At 50.9% G+C, this 17,936-nt stretch overlaps 1 protein-coding gene across 1 annotated transcript in view; it reads right to left on the minus strand.

The window, feature by feature from the left end:
- ATP10A (ATPase phospholipid transporting 10A (putative)) overlaps positions 1-17,936 on the minus strand; it is a 177,729-nt gene that overhangs the window by 85,706 nt on the left and 74,087 nt on the right. Inside the window, 1 exon segment of the mRNA XM_019945970.3 lies at positions 15,767-15,971. Coding sequence (XP_019801529.2) covers positions 15,767-15,971 — 205 coding nt within the window.

Raw genomic sequence — 17,936 nt, forward strand, 5'->3', positions numbered from 1 at the left:
AGCTGTTGCCTTTGTAAGGGCAGAAGGGAGAAGTGATATACACAAACCCCTCGGGTCACTGAGGGTCACTTGAGAGGCCACCTCGGGGGCCTGGCACACAGGAAATGCACTGGCGGGCACTGGAGTTGGATGTGTCACGACCGGGGCATAGCTGCCTACTAATCCCTGCCATCTCTCCATCCACACCACTGCAGTGTCCTTGCCCTTTTTCATGAAAGGCAATCACAGAGCAGGGACAAGAGGGGCCTCAGAGACCTCATGGTCCAATGCTGCCCATTTCTAGATGGTCTGGGAGAGAAGTGACTTGGTCAAGGTCCCGAGGCCATGTTATGGCGGCCTCCTCCCCGCCCCAACCCTTGCCCAGCCTCACTGACTCCTGAACCTGTTCACCACAACTCTATCCCCTCCCACTTCTGCTCTCTTGCGAGACCCTGGGATGGTGTCCTCCCACTCAAGCCATAAGTCAAGGTCAGAAGCAGAAGAGTCCACGCTCAAAGGGTGGTCACGGCCAAAGCAGAAGTTCCAGAACTGCCTCCCTCTGCCTTTTTACTGTTCATCCTCTCTCCAAGGAAAACCCCACAAGATACCAAGTAAACACAGGTGGTGGTTAATTTTATGTGCCGATTTGACTGACCATGAGGTGCCCAGATCAGACATTGTTTCTGGGTGTGTCTGTGTGTTTCTGGACAAGATGAGCATTTGCATCAGTGGACCTGGTAAAGCAGATGCCCTCCCCAAAGTGGGTAGGCATCCTCCAATCCACTGAGGGCCTGAACAGAACAACAGGTAGAGGAAGGAGGAATTCGCCCTTTTTCCTGCCTCACTGTTGAGCTGGGACAGCTCACCTCACTTTCTCCTGCCCTTGGACTGGGATTCATACCATAGGTTCCCCGGGTTCTCAAACCTTCAGATTCAGACTGAACTACACATCAGCTTCCCTGGTCCTTCCTGTCAGTTTGCAGATGGCAGATCATGGGACTTCTGTCTCTATAATCCTGTAAGCCAGTTTCCATAATAAATCTCTCTATATGTACATAGATTCCCATATATAGAAATATCTATATATCTCTATATTCCTCTAAAGAAACATTATATACACACACATATATATGTACATATATATAGAGAGACTTATATAGCTATTGACTCAAATATAGAGATACAGACATAGATACACAGACATATAAAGAGATATACAGAGAGACTATATCCTTCTATCTATCTATCTATCTATCTTCATCTCTCCCATTGGTTCTGTTTCTCTGGAGAACCCCAATACAATGCACCACAACATTTTAGGGTCTGTTACCCTTTCTGAGGACTCCCAGAGACCTAAGTAAGGCATTTTCCCCAGTCTCATGGCCCTGAGAGCAGTAAGTATGAAACAGGCAGGGGCTGGGAAGAACGCAGTTTCTGTAAGCAGTTCCACCCTTGGGGATCTCTGCCAAAGTTTGCTCCTTTCAGATTCAGCTGACCTAGCTGGTAAAAATCCCGATTCTCAGGGCAGGCACCCCATAATGGGAAGACTGCAGGTCTCTGTGTATCTATCTGTGTGCACGTACGCACATACACAGACACGTGTGCACTCATGTCGGTCACAGAGGTGTGCCATGTGCCTGTGGTTTGTCCTTACATTTTAAACTTTAAAAGCCAAGAATGCTTGTTGTATATCTTAGTCTTGTGTTGCAATACTTCTGGAGGCCTCAGAGGACGGATGTGATATTTGAAACTTCACCCACGGGCAGAATCTCAAAGTAAACCAGACTCCAGGAGCAGAGGAAGCCCCCGAGGCTGTAGGCACACCTAGGGGAGGACCCAGGACACCAAGCAAGGAGGCCTGGGGCACACTGGGGACAGCATTCCAAAGCATTGGTGTGTTAGAAAGAGTGTCCCCTCGGAAGTGGTGGCAGAAGGAGTCCTGCGAAAGGGAGGAGGGCAGGCGTACAGGAGAGCCAGCGTGGGAATCGTAGTAGCCCTAACGCGCAGTGGCACTCAGCTGGGCAGAGCGGCTTCCCTAGGACACCAGGTGACAGTGGCCCTAGCTTGGGAACACCGAAGGAAGAGGCTGCCAGGTCCATGAAGTCCAGGGCCCAGAACCTGCTGTACCAGTACTCACCCCAGGAAGCACTGCTCCTGCCCCACGGACTAACCTAGTGGTGCAAACAAAGCATCCCTGAAATTACTTCTAGGGGAGAATATCATTCAATTTTGTTTTATCCAGAGGTGTTCAAAGGCACATCTTTTGTAGAAGGTGAACTATATTTGTGACTTTAAAAAAAAAAAAAAAGAAGTGTCTTAATTAGTGAATTACTGAAATATCTGCCTCCGTCAAGAAGAAGAACATAGGGCTTCCCTGGTGGCGCAGTGGTTGAGAGTCCGCCTGCTGATGCAGGGGACACGGGTTCGTGCCCCGGTCCGGGAAGATCCCACATGCCGTGGAGCAGCTGGGCCCGTGAGGCCCGTGTATGGCCAAAAAAAAAAAAAAAAAAGAAGAAGAAGAAGAACATAGAAACTGATTATTATCCTACTTGTGTCTGGAAAACAGAGGAAATACAGAAAACTAAGTATGTCCAGGTATAAATCAGCACTGCTTGACTTCTCAGACATGAATCCCACAATAATCTTATCAAAATGAGATCCTGCCTCTGTGGGGCTGTGCAGGCCTGGGACTCAGCATTTATCACCAGCCCCAGGTGAGGGCAATGCTGCTGCTCTACCCACCAACCTCCGGACAAGAACACAAGAACACAAGCAATTACGTGAAAATAGTTTTTCAGTCTAAGACCCATGGTTCAGTGTGGGCTTCCAGGACCAAGGATGCCCCAACTGGTTATCTCAGCCATCCTTAACTTCCGGTAGCTGAGACACAAGGGTCATCACCAAGGACGCCCCATCTGTGATACCAGAAATCATATGGACCCTGCCCTTGAATTCAAGGGTGCCAAGAGCTCCCGGCTCCAGCCTGCCAACTGCAGAGGATAACTCTGCAGTGTATCTGGTGAACGCTTGTGAGGAGCCTTATGGACATAAATGAAGGCTTCCTTCTCAATTATTTTCCCTTTGCAAGCCTGGCCTTTACAACCATCCTACGGTTTGAGGTGAAGCACCTCCAGAGAGCCCCGGCAGGTCCATGGACACTGGTAATGATGTCGGCCCTGCACGGTGGGGCTTCCTGTCTGCTGAGCTCCTGGGCTATGAGTAGAGATCTAACAGTCCCCGGCACATCAAGCCAGCATCCTCCCTTCCTCTGTGGAATACGTGCCAACAGTTGCAATATGTGACAAAAGGATTCCCTCTAAAAACCAGGACTTTCCCTTAGAAGCATGTAGCCCTGCCCTGCGAGTGGGTCAAGGAGCAGCTCCCCAGAGCGCTGGTTGTGTCCTACCTGCTCCCATGTTCTTGCACCAGGGAGGCAGGTTAAAGCTGCAGACCCAGAGTCCCACACCCACAGGCCAGTACTCCATGCTGCAGCCTCCTCCTCCCCAGAACCCCGCACAATTCCCCACTAGCACCCAACTCTCCAGCTCTCTCCAGGCACTCTGGACTCACTGAGCTCAGGGCAATGCCTCCCACTCCTGTGTTTATTATCAGGCTCTTCTGCACAGAGAGGCCCACAGGGGCCGCTCCCACCTTTCCTTTGAGGACAGTCATGGGGGCAGGGGCAGGGGCAGAGGCACCCATGCTGAGCTCTGGTCTGCCGGGAGAGGAGGACCTCTGACAATGCTCCCATCTTGCAGATGTTGAAACTGAAGGCTGAGAGGTGATATGACCCTCTCGTGTCGCAAGCCAGCAGGTGCAGAACCCAGAATCTGCTCTCCACAGTGCTCTCCGTGGCCCCCATCTTGTTCACTGTGACCAAGCCTGCCCGGGGTCTCTTTCTCAGACCCCAAACTGTCTACCAGCGACTTCCTCCCAGGCCCGTCAGGGACTGTGGTCCCTCCTAAAACAGGGGTTTCCTCTGAGTCAGGAAGAAGGGGTGAGAAGAGCCAGCCACCACCGAGGTGGGTCGGGAAGCTGGGAAGGAAGGAAGCCACATGCCACTTCACAGGCCATGGAAGGTCAGCTTTATTTCTACTCAGTGTGGACTGAGGGGCTGCAGCCTCAAGTCAGCCTCCCCAGCTCTGCCAGCCTCTACTATAATTGGGTTTTTCTTAGAAAGTCTTGGAGGGAATGGGGCAGGCAGGGCTAACACACACAGAGCAACCACACGCCCAGGCATCACCCACCCTTCGGGAGTGAGGGCAGGGTTGGGCGGTGGCCGGGGAGCCAGGATGCTGGCCGAGGCCCCCCATGCTGCTTCAGGCAGGCTTCAGTTTGCATCCGGCTCTGCTGCAGTCAACAGCTCAGATCACTTAACCTGCAGTTCCTTAAAGGAAGGGACGTTTTCTGTTTTAATCACAGTGCCCAGCACACAAAGTGCTAAGTTTGTGAACAATGAAGGAGCCTTTCCGAGCCTCCCTGTCCTCCCGTTTCCTCATCAGCACCTGGATCCCACCACCCTGTGAGGCGGGGAGGGGGCAGTACCCCCCACCCCCCACCCCGGGCTGCCCATCTCAAGGAGGGCAGAGAGCAAAGACGGCAAGGGCTCAGTTTTCCCTCCACATCTTGGCCAGACCCCTAATGGTGACAGCTGTCATGCTCATTTAAAAGCCCAAGTGCAGCACTGCTGTGAGAAGTGACCCAGGTGCTCACAGGGCCACACTGCCCATGGGCAACTGCTTCCTGTCCCTGCTGTCTGAGAGCAGCAGCCTTCACGGGGACGTGCCAGAGGTCCAGGTGGTCATCTCGTCTGCCCACAGTCCGAGGGTCCCTCATCACCCCAGCTAATCAGCTGGGGCACCCCAACCCCCATCAGAGACAGAGCCTTCTCTCCAGCCCCAGAACCCTGTGCTCATCCAGGCCTCCTGGAGTGAAGCCAGGGACGAGGACCACAGCTCGGTGAGAAGCACAGCCCAAAGGCCCCAGAAACAACCTAGCCAGGGTTTTGCCAACACTTCAAACCACTAATCAACTCTTAAGTGGAACCCACAGATACATGTGTACATGTACATCCCTATCGACTACATCTATGTGTGTATATATATAGAGAGAGACATATATAGACAAACACGTATCATGCATTCTGCCCCTGGCTTCTTGGCATCAGAAGTTTCTTTAGACTGGGCTGTTCTGCTACACAGTGCACTGTAGTCAGATATTTGGACAGTCATCAATTTCTTTTCTGCCCTTTCTGGCCTAGGGACTTGTCCCTTAACTTTACCACAATGCTTTAAAGTGCCTGCCTCCACGGCAGGCTTCTGAGCCACAGTGCCAAGGTGAGAGCTGCCATTTGGACATGACTCTAGCAGCCACTGCAGCAGTGCTCAGGGCCAACTGCGGGGGGAAGACGCTGCGTGGACACACTGGGAAGGTGCAAGGAGGAACCAAGTCAGGTGCTGTCCTAGGAAGGATGGACTCACGCACCCCTGCAGGGTGAGCGCAGGAGCTGGAGGGGCGCTGCAGGTACGGGCAGTGCAGCCAGGATGCCTGCTTTGTAGCTGCAGGACTGGGGCGAGCCCGCTTATCTCTCTGGACCTGGGCCACCTTACTTGTAAAACAGGAAGGCAACGGTTTTTATCTCAAGGCAGTTGTCCTCAGCCCTGGGGAAACCCTGGGGAGCTCGGAACAGCCCAGTGCCTGCCCACCCCACACCAAGGTAGGCAGAGCGCTGGGGGGCCCAGCCCGGAGGGTCCCATGTACCCCCCCAGGGCAGGTTTAGGTCAACCATACTAGAAAGCACTGTTAAGTGGTTAAGTGCCAGCAAATGTCAGCTGTGGAGACCACTGCCCCAGGCTAGTTGCCAGCAGCTTTCACAGTTCTGAAGAGCTCTGTGGCGGGGAGGGGAATTGCTCTCCATGAAGGGACCTTTCAGAGTCACGTATTCGGGACAAGGGCCTTGGGTGTCCCCAGCTGAGGTGACACCTCATGAGGGGCTGCCTCCCAGTCGGGGTCCCAGGCCTGGCACTGCAGAAGCTACAGGACTGGGACCAGCTCTCTGCACTCAGGGAGGGTCGGGGGAGCGGTAACTCCAAGTGCTGGGCTGGGGTGGCTGGGAAATGACTGAACCGTGACAGCCACTGGGGAGGAGTGATCATGACCAAGGGGAGGGGAGGGTCAGAGGGGTCTCCTGAGCTGTGGGGTGGGTAGTAGAAGGAAGGGGTGTCCTGGCCACCTGCTCAACGCCTTTAATTGTGGACATTTTTGGTGAAAGGTGTAATCAGTGGAACAAATGGCTTCTTCTGCTTAGAATAAAGCAAACATTTCCCATGCCTCTCAAGCCACAGGGGTGGAATCAGAAGCACATACTCCAAGCTGGGCAGGAAGCCAGCCAGACCAGGTGTGGCAGTGTGACCACGGGACCCCAGACTCACCCTGTCCACCCCAAGGACGGCCACGCTCTGCCCCCGCCCCCATGGCTGTGGATGAGCCCGGCCCAGCCCTCCTCATCCTGTATATTCAACAGCAATGGTCTAGGGATCTCTGGAGGTGGCCCTGAGTCCCAACCGTCCCTCTGCCCCATGATAGGCCAAGGGGCTGAGTCCCTCTGTGTGTCAGGGCTCATCTGTCACACGGGACCTGGATGACATGGGTGTCCCAGCACCTCCCTCAAGAGAATCAGAGGAAGCAGTGACCTGGGAGGCTCAGAGAGGCCTGGCACACAGTGAGTGCTGGGTGAGTGTCAGCTGGTTCCACTACCCAAGGCGGGGGCGGAGGGGGGAGTGGTTGGCGCAGACAGTCTCATTCTCACCAGAAGGGTCACAAGCTCTCTGAACACTAACACAGAGCCCCCCCAGTTCCGGGTTCTGCACAGTGCCAGCCCTAGGGTCTCCTGTCAACAGGGTCAACAGGGGGTTGGCAGGCAGCTGTCACAAAGATGCCCGTCTCCCCAAGGGGCACGAGGTGCAGGATGGCTTAGAACAGGCAGATGGCCCCACCTTGTTGAATCCAAGTGCTCTTGAGCCTCTGATCTCTGGTGCTTGGGACAAACAGTCCCACCTGGGCTATAGAGCCCGACCCTCCTGGCACATCTTCCCTGCCCGTCCTTAGCCTTGACACACCAACACTCAGAATATCCAAGCAGGGTTTCAACACTCACGACCCTGGAGGAGGGTCTCCAGGGCTGAGAGAGACACGCCCCCTCTCAGTCTGTCCTCATGTCAACCTCACAAAGTCTGTCCTCACAAGATTTCCTGCCTGATGGTCAAGGCTCTAAAATGCTTGATAAAGGCCGGATGACCAAACCAGCCATTTGATGTTCCTTCCAAAACAAACCTAGATCTGCAGTCCTTTGAAGCCAGCCTTCTTTACCACCCAAACGAAAGGGCTCACTTCTAACCAACAGCAGGAAGATGTGCTGAAAAGTCACTCGTCACAAGTATGTGAGAATATTTTTTTCCTTTTTTCTCAAAGACACAAGACTCACACATGGATATTTCTGTTAGGGTTAGGGTTAGGGTTAGGTGTGTGTGTGTGCAACAAAGAACAATTCTGAAGCTTTGGCCTAATTCTAAACTTACAAAAACCCATGCAGATGTACCTCAGTGTCTGCTCTCTGGATCGGAGGGGAAGATTTCTGGTCACTGGCTATGACACACTGGCTCTGGTCACTGGAGGGGAAGGTGCCCTGACACATCTGTTACTGCAAGAGGCTCCACTGGAAACCAACAAACTTCTGCCTGACCTCGGCTGGGTGACAATGCCAATCGGGGCTGCTAGGTCGAATCCCGGTGCCTTCCCCAGTATGGATTATTCGTCAGCACTGCTGGAAAAGCCCCGAATGTATCTCAATATGGTTTAAACGCAATTCAGATGTCAGGAGCACAGTTTCATCCACACCCATCAGGTAACAGTGTGCTCTGTAGCACAGCTCCCTTCCCCTTACAGGTGAGACAGACTGGGACCTGGGACCTGCGACACTTTGCTGCAGTGCCTGCACCTAGACAAATGTCTCCTGGAGCTACGAAATACAAAGAAACTATAAGGGACTAAAAATAACTGCGTGCATGCACAGTTGGGGCACATTATGGACAAGATTCAAAAAACACACCCAACTGCCACTGTTGAAGAGCCGGGAGCAAAAGCAGGGGGTCGGGAGCAAAAGCAGGGTACTGGGCATGCACCCCGCATAGAGCACCACCTAACGGGTGGGCAAACCTCCTAAGCCACCCCTCCAGTCCGACCCCTGGACGCACCCTCACCCTCACCCCATACAAGGAACCAGCTCGCCACTCCCGCCAGGGAGTGTGCAAGGGAAACTGTTACTTGTTCTCACTCCTCCCTGCTGCAGCAGGAGCCCCAGTAAAGCCTTGCCTGAATTTCTTGTCTGGCCTCTGATCAATTTCTATTGCTTGGGGAAGGCCAAGAACCCTGGTAGGTAACACAAGGACTGGTTCACAGGACATCATGATGACTGTGCAGATGTGGATAAGGATCCCTGCTTTGTTCTGTTGTGTGGGGAGGCCAGACTCTCAGAAGCACTCGCACCAGTACAAGAACCTAGCACTGGCTTCCACTCGAGGAGTACATGCAGGCTGAAAGCTTTATATAACTTCCCCAGTAATTCTTGGTAAAATGGGGAACTAGACTCAACATTCAGAAACAAAAGGAGGATAACTCAAAAAATTCAAATGCTGTGGCGACTGGTCTCATATTGTGGGAACAGGGACCTTCCTCTCATCGGGGGCTCTGCTCAGAAAACAAGGGGAAGGGACACAGCCCCAGGCACGACACCCCATCAAGGAACAATCTGCCCCAGAGTCCACTGCGCAGAGACGGCACTGCCTGGGCACCATCGCCTAATGTGAGCAGTGAACAGGAGATGTTCAACAACCAGACTGAAAATTCCAGGTCCCCCAGGAATGAGCTCCTGCACATCAATATACTGCTAGAACAGTATGTCTTAGCCCAGGAAAGAATCTTTATCCTCTCCTCAAAGATAGTCAAAAGTGGTAACTTGGGCACGCTTAGCTCATTTTGCTTTATTCTTTGGGACATACACTTGCACACACACACTCTCACACACATACACATACCTATGCGCATACCCACACACAAATACACTCACACGTGGGCAAACACACATGCACACAACCACACGTCTACATACACACCCATACCCACTTGTGAGGAGGACCTTACTGCCAACTGGACAGATCTCACATTGCCAGCTCCTTCTACTGGTAAGAAATGCCTGCTCCAGAAACACACACACACACACACACACACACACACACACACACACACAGAGCCTCAAACTCTGCGGTTGCTGATGCAATTTAACTACATTTAGAAAAGTTGGAATTTGATTAAATTCCTTTTTTTCCAAAGAAAATAAAAATAAAACTTCACATTGTATACCACCATGAATAGAACAAAAACCTTATTGCTTTAGTTGTCTTTTTCCTAGAATAGAAAATAACCACTTCCAACCAAACAAAAAAACACGAAGTTAAATGCACACAAAAAAATGTTGAAGTTTCTATATATTGTAATAAGATCTTTTAGGATTAATACTTCAGGGGAGCCTAATATTATCAACTTCCTGGCATTTAGTTGTTTTCATTAAGATTACAGTACTTTACTCTCTGCAAGCACTGCTTTCCTAGACCACAGGTTCAAGGCAAAGAATCCATGGCAAAGTCACCTGGATTGGAAACCAAAACATCTTATTATACAACCAAATTGACATTCCCCACGAAGTAAATGCAGTTGATATTATAAAACATGGTATGTCTCAGATAATTATATTACCTACCTAACTGAATTGCTTTGAATATCCACACTGGCTAGAATTAAATTTTTAGTCCAAATATAGTTATTGTATTCTCAAAATAATTTTCTTTCTCATATTCTTTCCTGTTACCTATTTAATATCCTTCAACAAAAGTATATGATTGTTAAATATGAGAATAAAAATGTCTCACAGTATAAATTATGAGCTTAGTGACTATATTTCATTATGTAAAAGAAAACCATGAATCTTTTTGCCAAGGCTTGATATTGACCAATCCAATTAACACACCCAGCCAGCTGTCTTTGTTTTCCACTTAGATGACAGATGGTTTCCTTCTTCAATCCCACAGCAGAGAATATAGCTAATTTGAATACTCCAACAGCTTAAGGAAAAAGAAACTTTGGTGTAAGAACTATCTTACAAACCAACTTTTCACCCCTAGTTTTCCTGTGGTAGAGATAATTTTGGGAGCATGTGTAGGTAGAAACAAAAAAATATTAATTGTGTCTCCTACATATTTGGAATTTTAGTCATTCTTCTAAACTCCCTGAATTCTGTCAAGTAACTTGGGGGAGGACTGACTCTCCCTCATAAAGGAAACTCTGAGCTTTGTCACTGCCTGAGAGAGTCTGGCACCCAATGCTGGTGGTAATTTAGTAAAATCTACGTGCAAAGTGGAAGAAAAGCCAGGTCACTCTCTTAGGATCCGTGCCAATCTAGACATTAGGTACATCTTTTTTTTTGTTTTTGCGGTACGCGGGCCTCTCACTGTTGTGGCCTCTCCGATTGTGGAGCACAGGCTCCGGACACGCAGGCTCAGCGGCCATGGCTCACGGGCCCAGCCGCTCTGCGGCATGTGAGATACTCCCGGACCGGGGCACGAACCCGCGTCCCCTGCGTTGGCAGGCGGACTCTCAACCACTGTGCCACCAGGGAAGCCCTTAAGTACCTCTTTTTAAAGTAGTGCTTCTCAGACTTTTTCCAGCCTAGGAAATTTCCACACTAATGTCATCGGGAGCACGCGCCAGGCACACATGCACACACGTGTGCACACACCCACACACGCCTGGGAAGAGCGAGCTTCGGCAGGCTTGTGGGTTCAGCTCTTCCTGCAGCTCCCACAATCACCGCTCCAAACTGTGGGAAGCAGATGGCCCTGTGGGTGTAGCCGGGGTGTGGGCAACAATCCCACAAGTCCATCCAAGAGACAAACTGGAGGAACATTTTTCCCAGGAAATTAACCCACACATAAGTCCCCTCCTAGACGGCCCCACCCCCTCTGAAACTCCAACACCACCTGAGGCTTAGGGCCCCTGCTTCTGCTTTATCCTCAGCAGTATCCCTAGTCCACCTCTGCCCGATTTACCTATTCACACGTCACACAACACCATGAGGGGAAAGACGTTTACCTGTTTTGATGGGTGCCTAGAATGGCATTTAAAGCATAGTAGGTGCTCAATAAATATTTGTTAAAGATCTTTATGTAAAATTATCAGCCTAAGGACCTCCTCATTCTGCAGAAATGACTGTGCGAATGTTACAGATGAGCTAGAAACTTCTCCCTGTATAGAGGCTGAACACATGCAGCTGCATGGGTAGGGCTGCAGGTCTGAATGAACACGTGGGATGAAGCAACACAGATGCCCAATGAACAGGAAAGACAGGGAGCTGGAGAACCCCCATCCTGCCAACCCAGGAGCTGCCAGACCTGGAAGCTTCGAGCTCTCCGCTGATTCGACGGGTGGGGGAGGGGGGCCATGGCAGAATCTCCTGACTTCCCTGTTTGTCATCTATAAAAGGGTATGATCATCATTACCTCACAATTTATATTTTAAAATATGATTTTAAAATGTTTGAACCACTATGAACGGGAGAGGCATAATAACGCCTGGCCCCCAGGACGCCGGAACAAATGTGAGTTGTTATTGTGACAGCTCGTGTTCAGCCTTGCCGTCCCTCTTATTTCTTGGATAATGCCAATTTCACCCCAACTTTTTTTTTTTTTTGGTCACACTGTGTGCCTTGTGGGATCTCAGTTCCCCAACCAGGGACTGGACCCAGTCTCCTGGCAGTGAGAGCACGGACTCCTAACCACTGGACCGCCAGGGAACTCCCATGACCCCAACTTTTAAATCAAATGTTTATTTTGAGGTGCCAATATCTATGTTTCCTTCTCCAGAGGCAAGATGGCTGGGTGGCTGAAGGTGTCTGGGGGCCTTGTCCCCTTGGACTCAGGAGTCTGGGCAAGCCATGCATCCCCACCTCGCTGTGTTTCCAGCCCCTCAATTCTGTACAATTTGTCTAACTCTTTTCTTTACATACAATCCTGTTTCCACCTCTGAGACATCATCTGACCTGTATCATTGCCTAAAACACCTACCCGGCACCCAAACCCTCCCATCCTAGCCTTCAGAATACGATTTAAGCCCTCTTTCTGGGAGCCTCCCTAGGCCTCTCGGAAGGCCACTTTCCAAGCCCAATCCCCTAATGGGATTCTTCTTGTTGCTCAGTATCAAGTGTCTGCTGGTGAGCAGGCCTGGGTCCTCTAGGTGTTGGTCCCACTGCCTTAAATGACCAGACCCTACAGCGTGTGGACCACTTCCCTCTTTCTTAGCGTCCTTCCCCAAGCAAACAACACGCACTTCATAAATGACTTTGGAAACTGGAGAGGGTGGGAAGAGGAGCCACATTCTTGCCTTGTCAGCCAAGGGTGCTAGAGGGAGGAGCTGGCCTTCAGGTGGAGGGTCAGTGGATTTGTTCTCCAGGACCCAGCCTGCACAAGCTCTCCCCAGCTCTCAGCTCAGGGAAACCAGATCCCTGAGGATCAGCCTCGGAACCCAGCCCAGGCTGCTGCTCTCTGCATGCCCTCTGAACACCTCGCATATACAGGCCTGGGATCCGTGGGGCTGCTGTCCAGAGAGCCGCCACCTGGCCTTTGTCCACGGCAGCGGTGGGAGCCCCACACAGAGGGTGGCATCCCCAGCACCCGGCTCCAGCAGCACCTGTCCCAGCATCTCGCAAGCTCCCAGGCCCAGCACCTCCCAGTGTATGGCTCCCCTGCACCTGTGAGGGCTGACCCACTGGTACAGCCCGCCCCTCAGTAACTTTTCTGCCATCCCATGAAGGACAGCCATGCCCTCGGCCATGAGAACAAGACTCAGGCTTGGGGGCCTCTTCCCTGGGCACTATCTTACCACCAGGACCACTGGCTGTTCCCTCTATCAGCTCTTCTACATTCTGGGGAGTCCCTTCACTTTTACTGTGCAATCCCCCATGAGGAGTTCTTTACATCAAACTTGCCCTGGCCAAATCAGCTGCGGTTTCTGCCTCCTCACTGGACCCTGACAGATACACCCAGCCCCTGCATGAATGTCAAGGTCCTCTCATATTCTTCACCTTAGTTTTGCAAATCACCTCTAATTTAAGTTTTCCTAGGGGCCTGCACTTCCAACTGAGCCCTCGTCAACGTGGCACTGTTAATGTGCATTGGACAGGAATCCGCTCTTCACCTGCCTGAGACACCAGCTGACTCCACCCGTGAAAACCCCACTTCAATATATAGAACTCAAATGTTCCTGGCATTGTAATGTTACAGCCAAACCTTGGTTTTCCAATTGTCAGGTTTTTAAAAGCCAGAGACTTCCTATCTTTATTTTCCATGGGGCAGTTCATACATTTCAGAATAATAATGTATGAACAAGAATTCAGGTACCAGAAAAATGCCTTTGGACGTTAGGGAAAGAGGGAGAAAAAAACAGAAAGTGAAAAAATATACCAATAATAGGGACTAGAGTGTGCATACATATTGAAGAATTCGGGTGCTGATAAAGAAACTTTTTTTTAATCAAAATGGTTTTGGTTCTTAATTTTGGCCATTTTGACTAAGTTACGGCTCAGCTCCATTGACCTCCTCAGGCATGCACGGGCACTACGCAGCAGGATGTAGGATGTGTCTGTCTGTAGCGATCCTGGAATTTCAACATCCATCTTACGAACAGTGCGTTTATACAAAGCACCAGTGAGAAAAGTGGGTGGAGGAGGCTTTTAGATATTACTGGATTCAGCAGCTGAACAAATTAGAAGACAGGAAACAAGGAAGTTTTTCCCGAAAGCTGACCAAGGAGATGCACCCCCGTGGCTTTGCCCCACCCGCCACACAAACAGATCCACTCTGCTCGCAGGTTCTGCAGTTTCGCCAGGTTTTCCACAGTGTCTGAAGTTTCGCCCATTAGATACACAGATGCATCCGTTTATGTTACAGGCACCCTCTGCGCACACTGGCTGCTCCACCTGGATGGAGCTGGAGCCTGTGCGGTCACCACCTCCCTCCAATCCAAGCCCATCCCTGCTGACCTCAGGGCTCGTCCCCACGCCTGTGCCCTGGAGAGGGCTTGGGAACAGTGGGTTCTGGGGGAGAAGCCTTGGGGTGAGGTGACCTCAGGACACATGCACATGTGGCCGGGGGGGAAACGGCAGGGGAATGTTGGCCCACATTTATTACCAAACCCTGGAGCACAATCAGTGCAGAAGTTGGAACTCACTGAATGTGCCAGTGCTGGGCCTCAGGGGTCCCCAACAAGCACTGTCACCAACTCTCCTGATCCGGGAGAAGAGCATCCCATTTAAAAAAAATACTATTTTTAATGTTTATGTATGCTTTGCCTCGTTCCAAGAAAGATTTGAGGCAGCTCACAAAAACATTCTTGGCGCAAAAGGAGATGAAAATGAGGAAATCATGGTGGTGGACAGAAGCGAGGGCAGAACAATCCAGACATTGTTGAGGAAGTCCGGGCCGTCTGCAGGAGGTGGGTGAGTGTCAGGCTCAGAAAGTCCTGCCACCAAGGCCAGCAGTAGCCCCAGGGTGTGGGATGCCATCTGGCCCTTTGCAAGCGTGTAGGAGGTGCCTTCGGCTGTCACAGTGACCAAGGGTAAACGGCATGGACACTCATAGAGGGATGCGGGGATGCCCCCCTCCCCCGACAATCCTGCACAACTAATGCCCTATGTCAAATGCCGACAGTGCCCCAGGGACACCCCCAGGCTATAAAACAAGCCAACTGCTCCAGACCCATCCCAGTCCTGATTCTAAGTCCTGGTTCTCCTGTAAGAGCTCACTGAGAGGGCGCCAACGACAGAGGAAGAAAATCCCCAGTGTGTGTGACACTGACACCCATTATGTGACAGAGGAAGAGACCCCCCCCCCCCAGTGGCTGCCTTCCTGAAACTCAGGAGCTCACTGCCTCGGGCACTTCTTAAACCTTCCTTCCTTGATGGCAAGGCGCCTGAGTGACAGAGACAGGCAGCTCAGTGTCAGGAGAACAAGGTGTGGGCTAGCCCACTGCCCTGCCAGACACCTCCTGATCCCCGAGGGCTCATGCTCCTTTCTGTCCCCTGGCGTTGGCACCCCTGCATCCTCTGCACAGACCCGGAGGGGGACAGAGGTTGGAAACCCCTGACAGGGTCTGAACTTTCCGGCCACAAGGCTATCGGTGGGTATAGGTGGTGGGACCCTGCTCCCCTTCCTACTTCTCGCTCCCCACAGGGCCAGCATTTCTGAGCTGTGGTCGATGCTCCTCCAAGGCAGAATTCAGTCACAGAAGACCTGACACTGAACTCAGAAACACCCCTGAGGAGAGAAATTCCTGAGCCACATGCTGGGGTCAGGTCATTACTGCTGCTGTGTTAGAATGAGAGCAACAGCTGGGTAAATGCTGACAGTCAGCCAGTCCCAAGTGTTCCTAGTGACTTTAAAGGGACTCCAAATCTACAAATTGTGCCGTGGAAATCAGAGTCATAAAACTGGGTCCTGTTTCCCATAGCCACAGGCCGGTTATGTGCTCAGGGGGACTGGGGTCCTCTCAGACCCTCAGTCCCCCATCCATCCATCAGCCTGGCCTGATGGAGGGGATGCAGGTGCTCGAAGGCCTGGAGGGCCGGCATGGGAAGCACCACAGGACATGGTACCTGGAACCCTGGACACACCAGGTCACTTACGAGCTCGGAGAAGCCTCGGACCACCTGGCGCCGTTTCAGGTTGGTCTCTCCATCCAGGTTGGCCGTCTCGATGTGGCACAGCCCGTCGGGGTCACTCGAACAGAGCAGCAGGATGTCTGCAGGGATGATCTCGTTGCAGCGAAGACGCACAAAGTCTCCCACGCGGATTTCTTTCCAGAATCGGTTCACGTACTGCTTTTCTTCCCTGGTAAAGAGACAGCCATTAACAAGTCTGGAGGAGATCGATGGAGGCCAAATCTGGGTGATGGGCACATGCAGCTCATTGAACACATCATGCCACTTTCTGGTATGCTGAAATTTTCCATAATAACAAGCATTTAAAAGAAGATTCCTAAAGGCCACATATAGTGAAACTCCAGTAATATGAAATATCTAGAACAGGCAAATCCATGGCAATAGAAGGTGAATTCGTGGCTGCCAGAGCCTGAGGGGAGGGGAGATGGGATGGGGAGAAATTGTTTCCTGGGCACAGGTTTCCATTTGGGGTGATTAAAATGTTCTGGAACTAGGTAGTGGTGATGGTTACACTAAATGCCACTGAATTGTCCCCTTTAAAATGGCTATGCTTTCCACTCCTAGGTATATACCCCAAAGAATTAAAAGCAGGGACTCTAATGTATATTTGCCTACCCATGTTCATAACAGCATTACTCCCAATAGCCCAAAAGTGGAAACAACCCAAATGCCCAACAATAGTTGGATAAGCAAAGTGTCGTATATTCATACAGTGGAATATGATTCAGCCATGAAAAGGAAGGAAATTCTGACACATGTTACAACATGGACTCAGAGGACATTATGCTAAGTGAAATAAGCCAGTCACAACAGGACAAACACTGTACGATTTCACTCTTATGAGGTCCCTACAATAGACAAATTCATAGAGACAGCTAGCAGAACCTCTGTACCTTCTGCAGGATGGAGATCACAGCAGATGTATCCTCTCCACGACGCTCAAGATGAAGTAGATAATCACTCAAAACAGTGCCTGCCACAGTCAGCTTTCAACCCCTGATAGTTACTATTGATTAATAGGTAGTAGGATGAAAACACGGGTAGATTTCTGCTTTAGATTTTTTTTTTTTTTTTTTGCGGTACATGGGCCTCTCACTGTTGTGGCCTCTCCCGTTGCGGAGCACAGGCTCCGGACGCGCAGGCTCAGCGGCCATGGCTCACGGGCCTAGCCGCTCCGCAGCATGTGGGATCCTCCTGGACCGGGGCACAAACCCGTGTCCCCTGCATCGGCAGGCAGACTCTCAACCACTGCGCCACCAGGGAAGCCCTAGATTTTTTTTTTTTTACTCTGGAAAAATGGGCTCATTAATCCTACAAATGGCATTTTTAAGAGCTCCTTGGAGGCAGTTTTGTCCAGTTTTATAAATAAGCAGAGGAACAAGACTTTATCTCAACATGACATTCTACATGAGAAAACTGCATGAAAAAATCCTCTGGGTTATGTTGTTAGGAAAATAAAAAGCCCTAAAACACACTTCACTTTCACCATCACCTTCTCACTGGCCCCCCACACTTCCTCGCCTGAGCTCCCGGAGAACAATTCAGCAGCGAGTCTGAGTCTCACCTGACTCCTGAGCGCTGGGTGATGAGTCCTGAGTGTCAGACCTCTATTTTATTCCACACTGTGGATCTGAGGGAACCCACGGCAGACTTCCAGGGGCTCCTAGCATCAGTTGCCCCAGGTGCTGAAAAGAGAAGTAGCCCCTTCCACTATAAGCCTCTATTTACTTGCATTCCTCTGTTTCAAGACACACCGTAGTTTGGTCGCTATAGGGCCAACAAAGATAAATTAGATACAATTTTGTCCTCAAAAATAAATTCAAGGCAAGACCAAAGCACTAGATAGCACCCCCTGGGGGCTATAGAATCAAGCCCCCAATGTGAGCACAAAGGTATTCTTCTGGACCCAACCCTCCCTGCAAGGCCAGGGTGCTGTTCAGGTGAGGCATCCTTTTCCAGCTGTGACAAGTCCCCCGGCTCCGGCCCAAGGGCGCTGCCCGCTCACTGTCACAGTCTGACTTCTTCCCAGTGGACAGACGGCCTTGATGAGTGACAAATGAAACATCACTTAACTATGTTCCTATTTCCTCTTCTGAAGATCAAACCTTGACTTTCTATCATTGCAACATTAGCT

Source organism: Tursiops truncatus, chromosome 2, assembly GCF_011762595.2.
Source record: "Tursiops truncatus isolate mTurTru1 chromosome 2, mTurTru1.mat.Y, whole genome shotgun sequence".
NCBI classification, from domain to species: Eukaryota; Metazoa; Chordata; class Mammalia; order Artiodactyla; family Delphinidae; genus Tursiops; species Tursiops truncatus.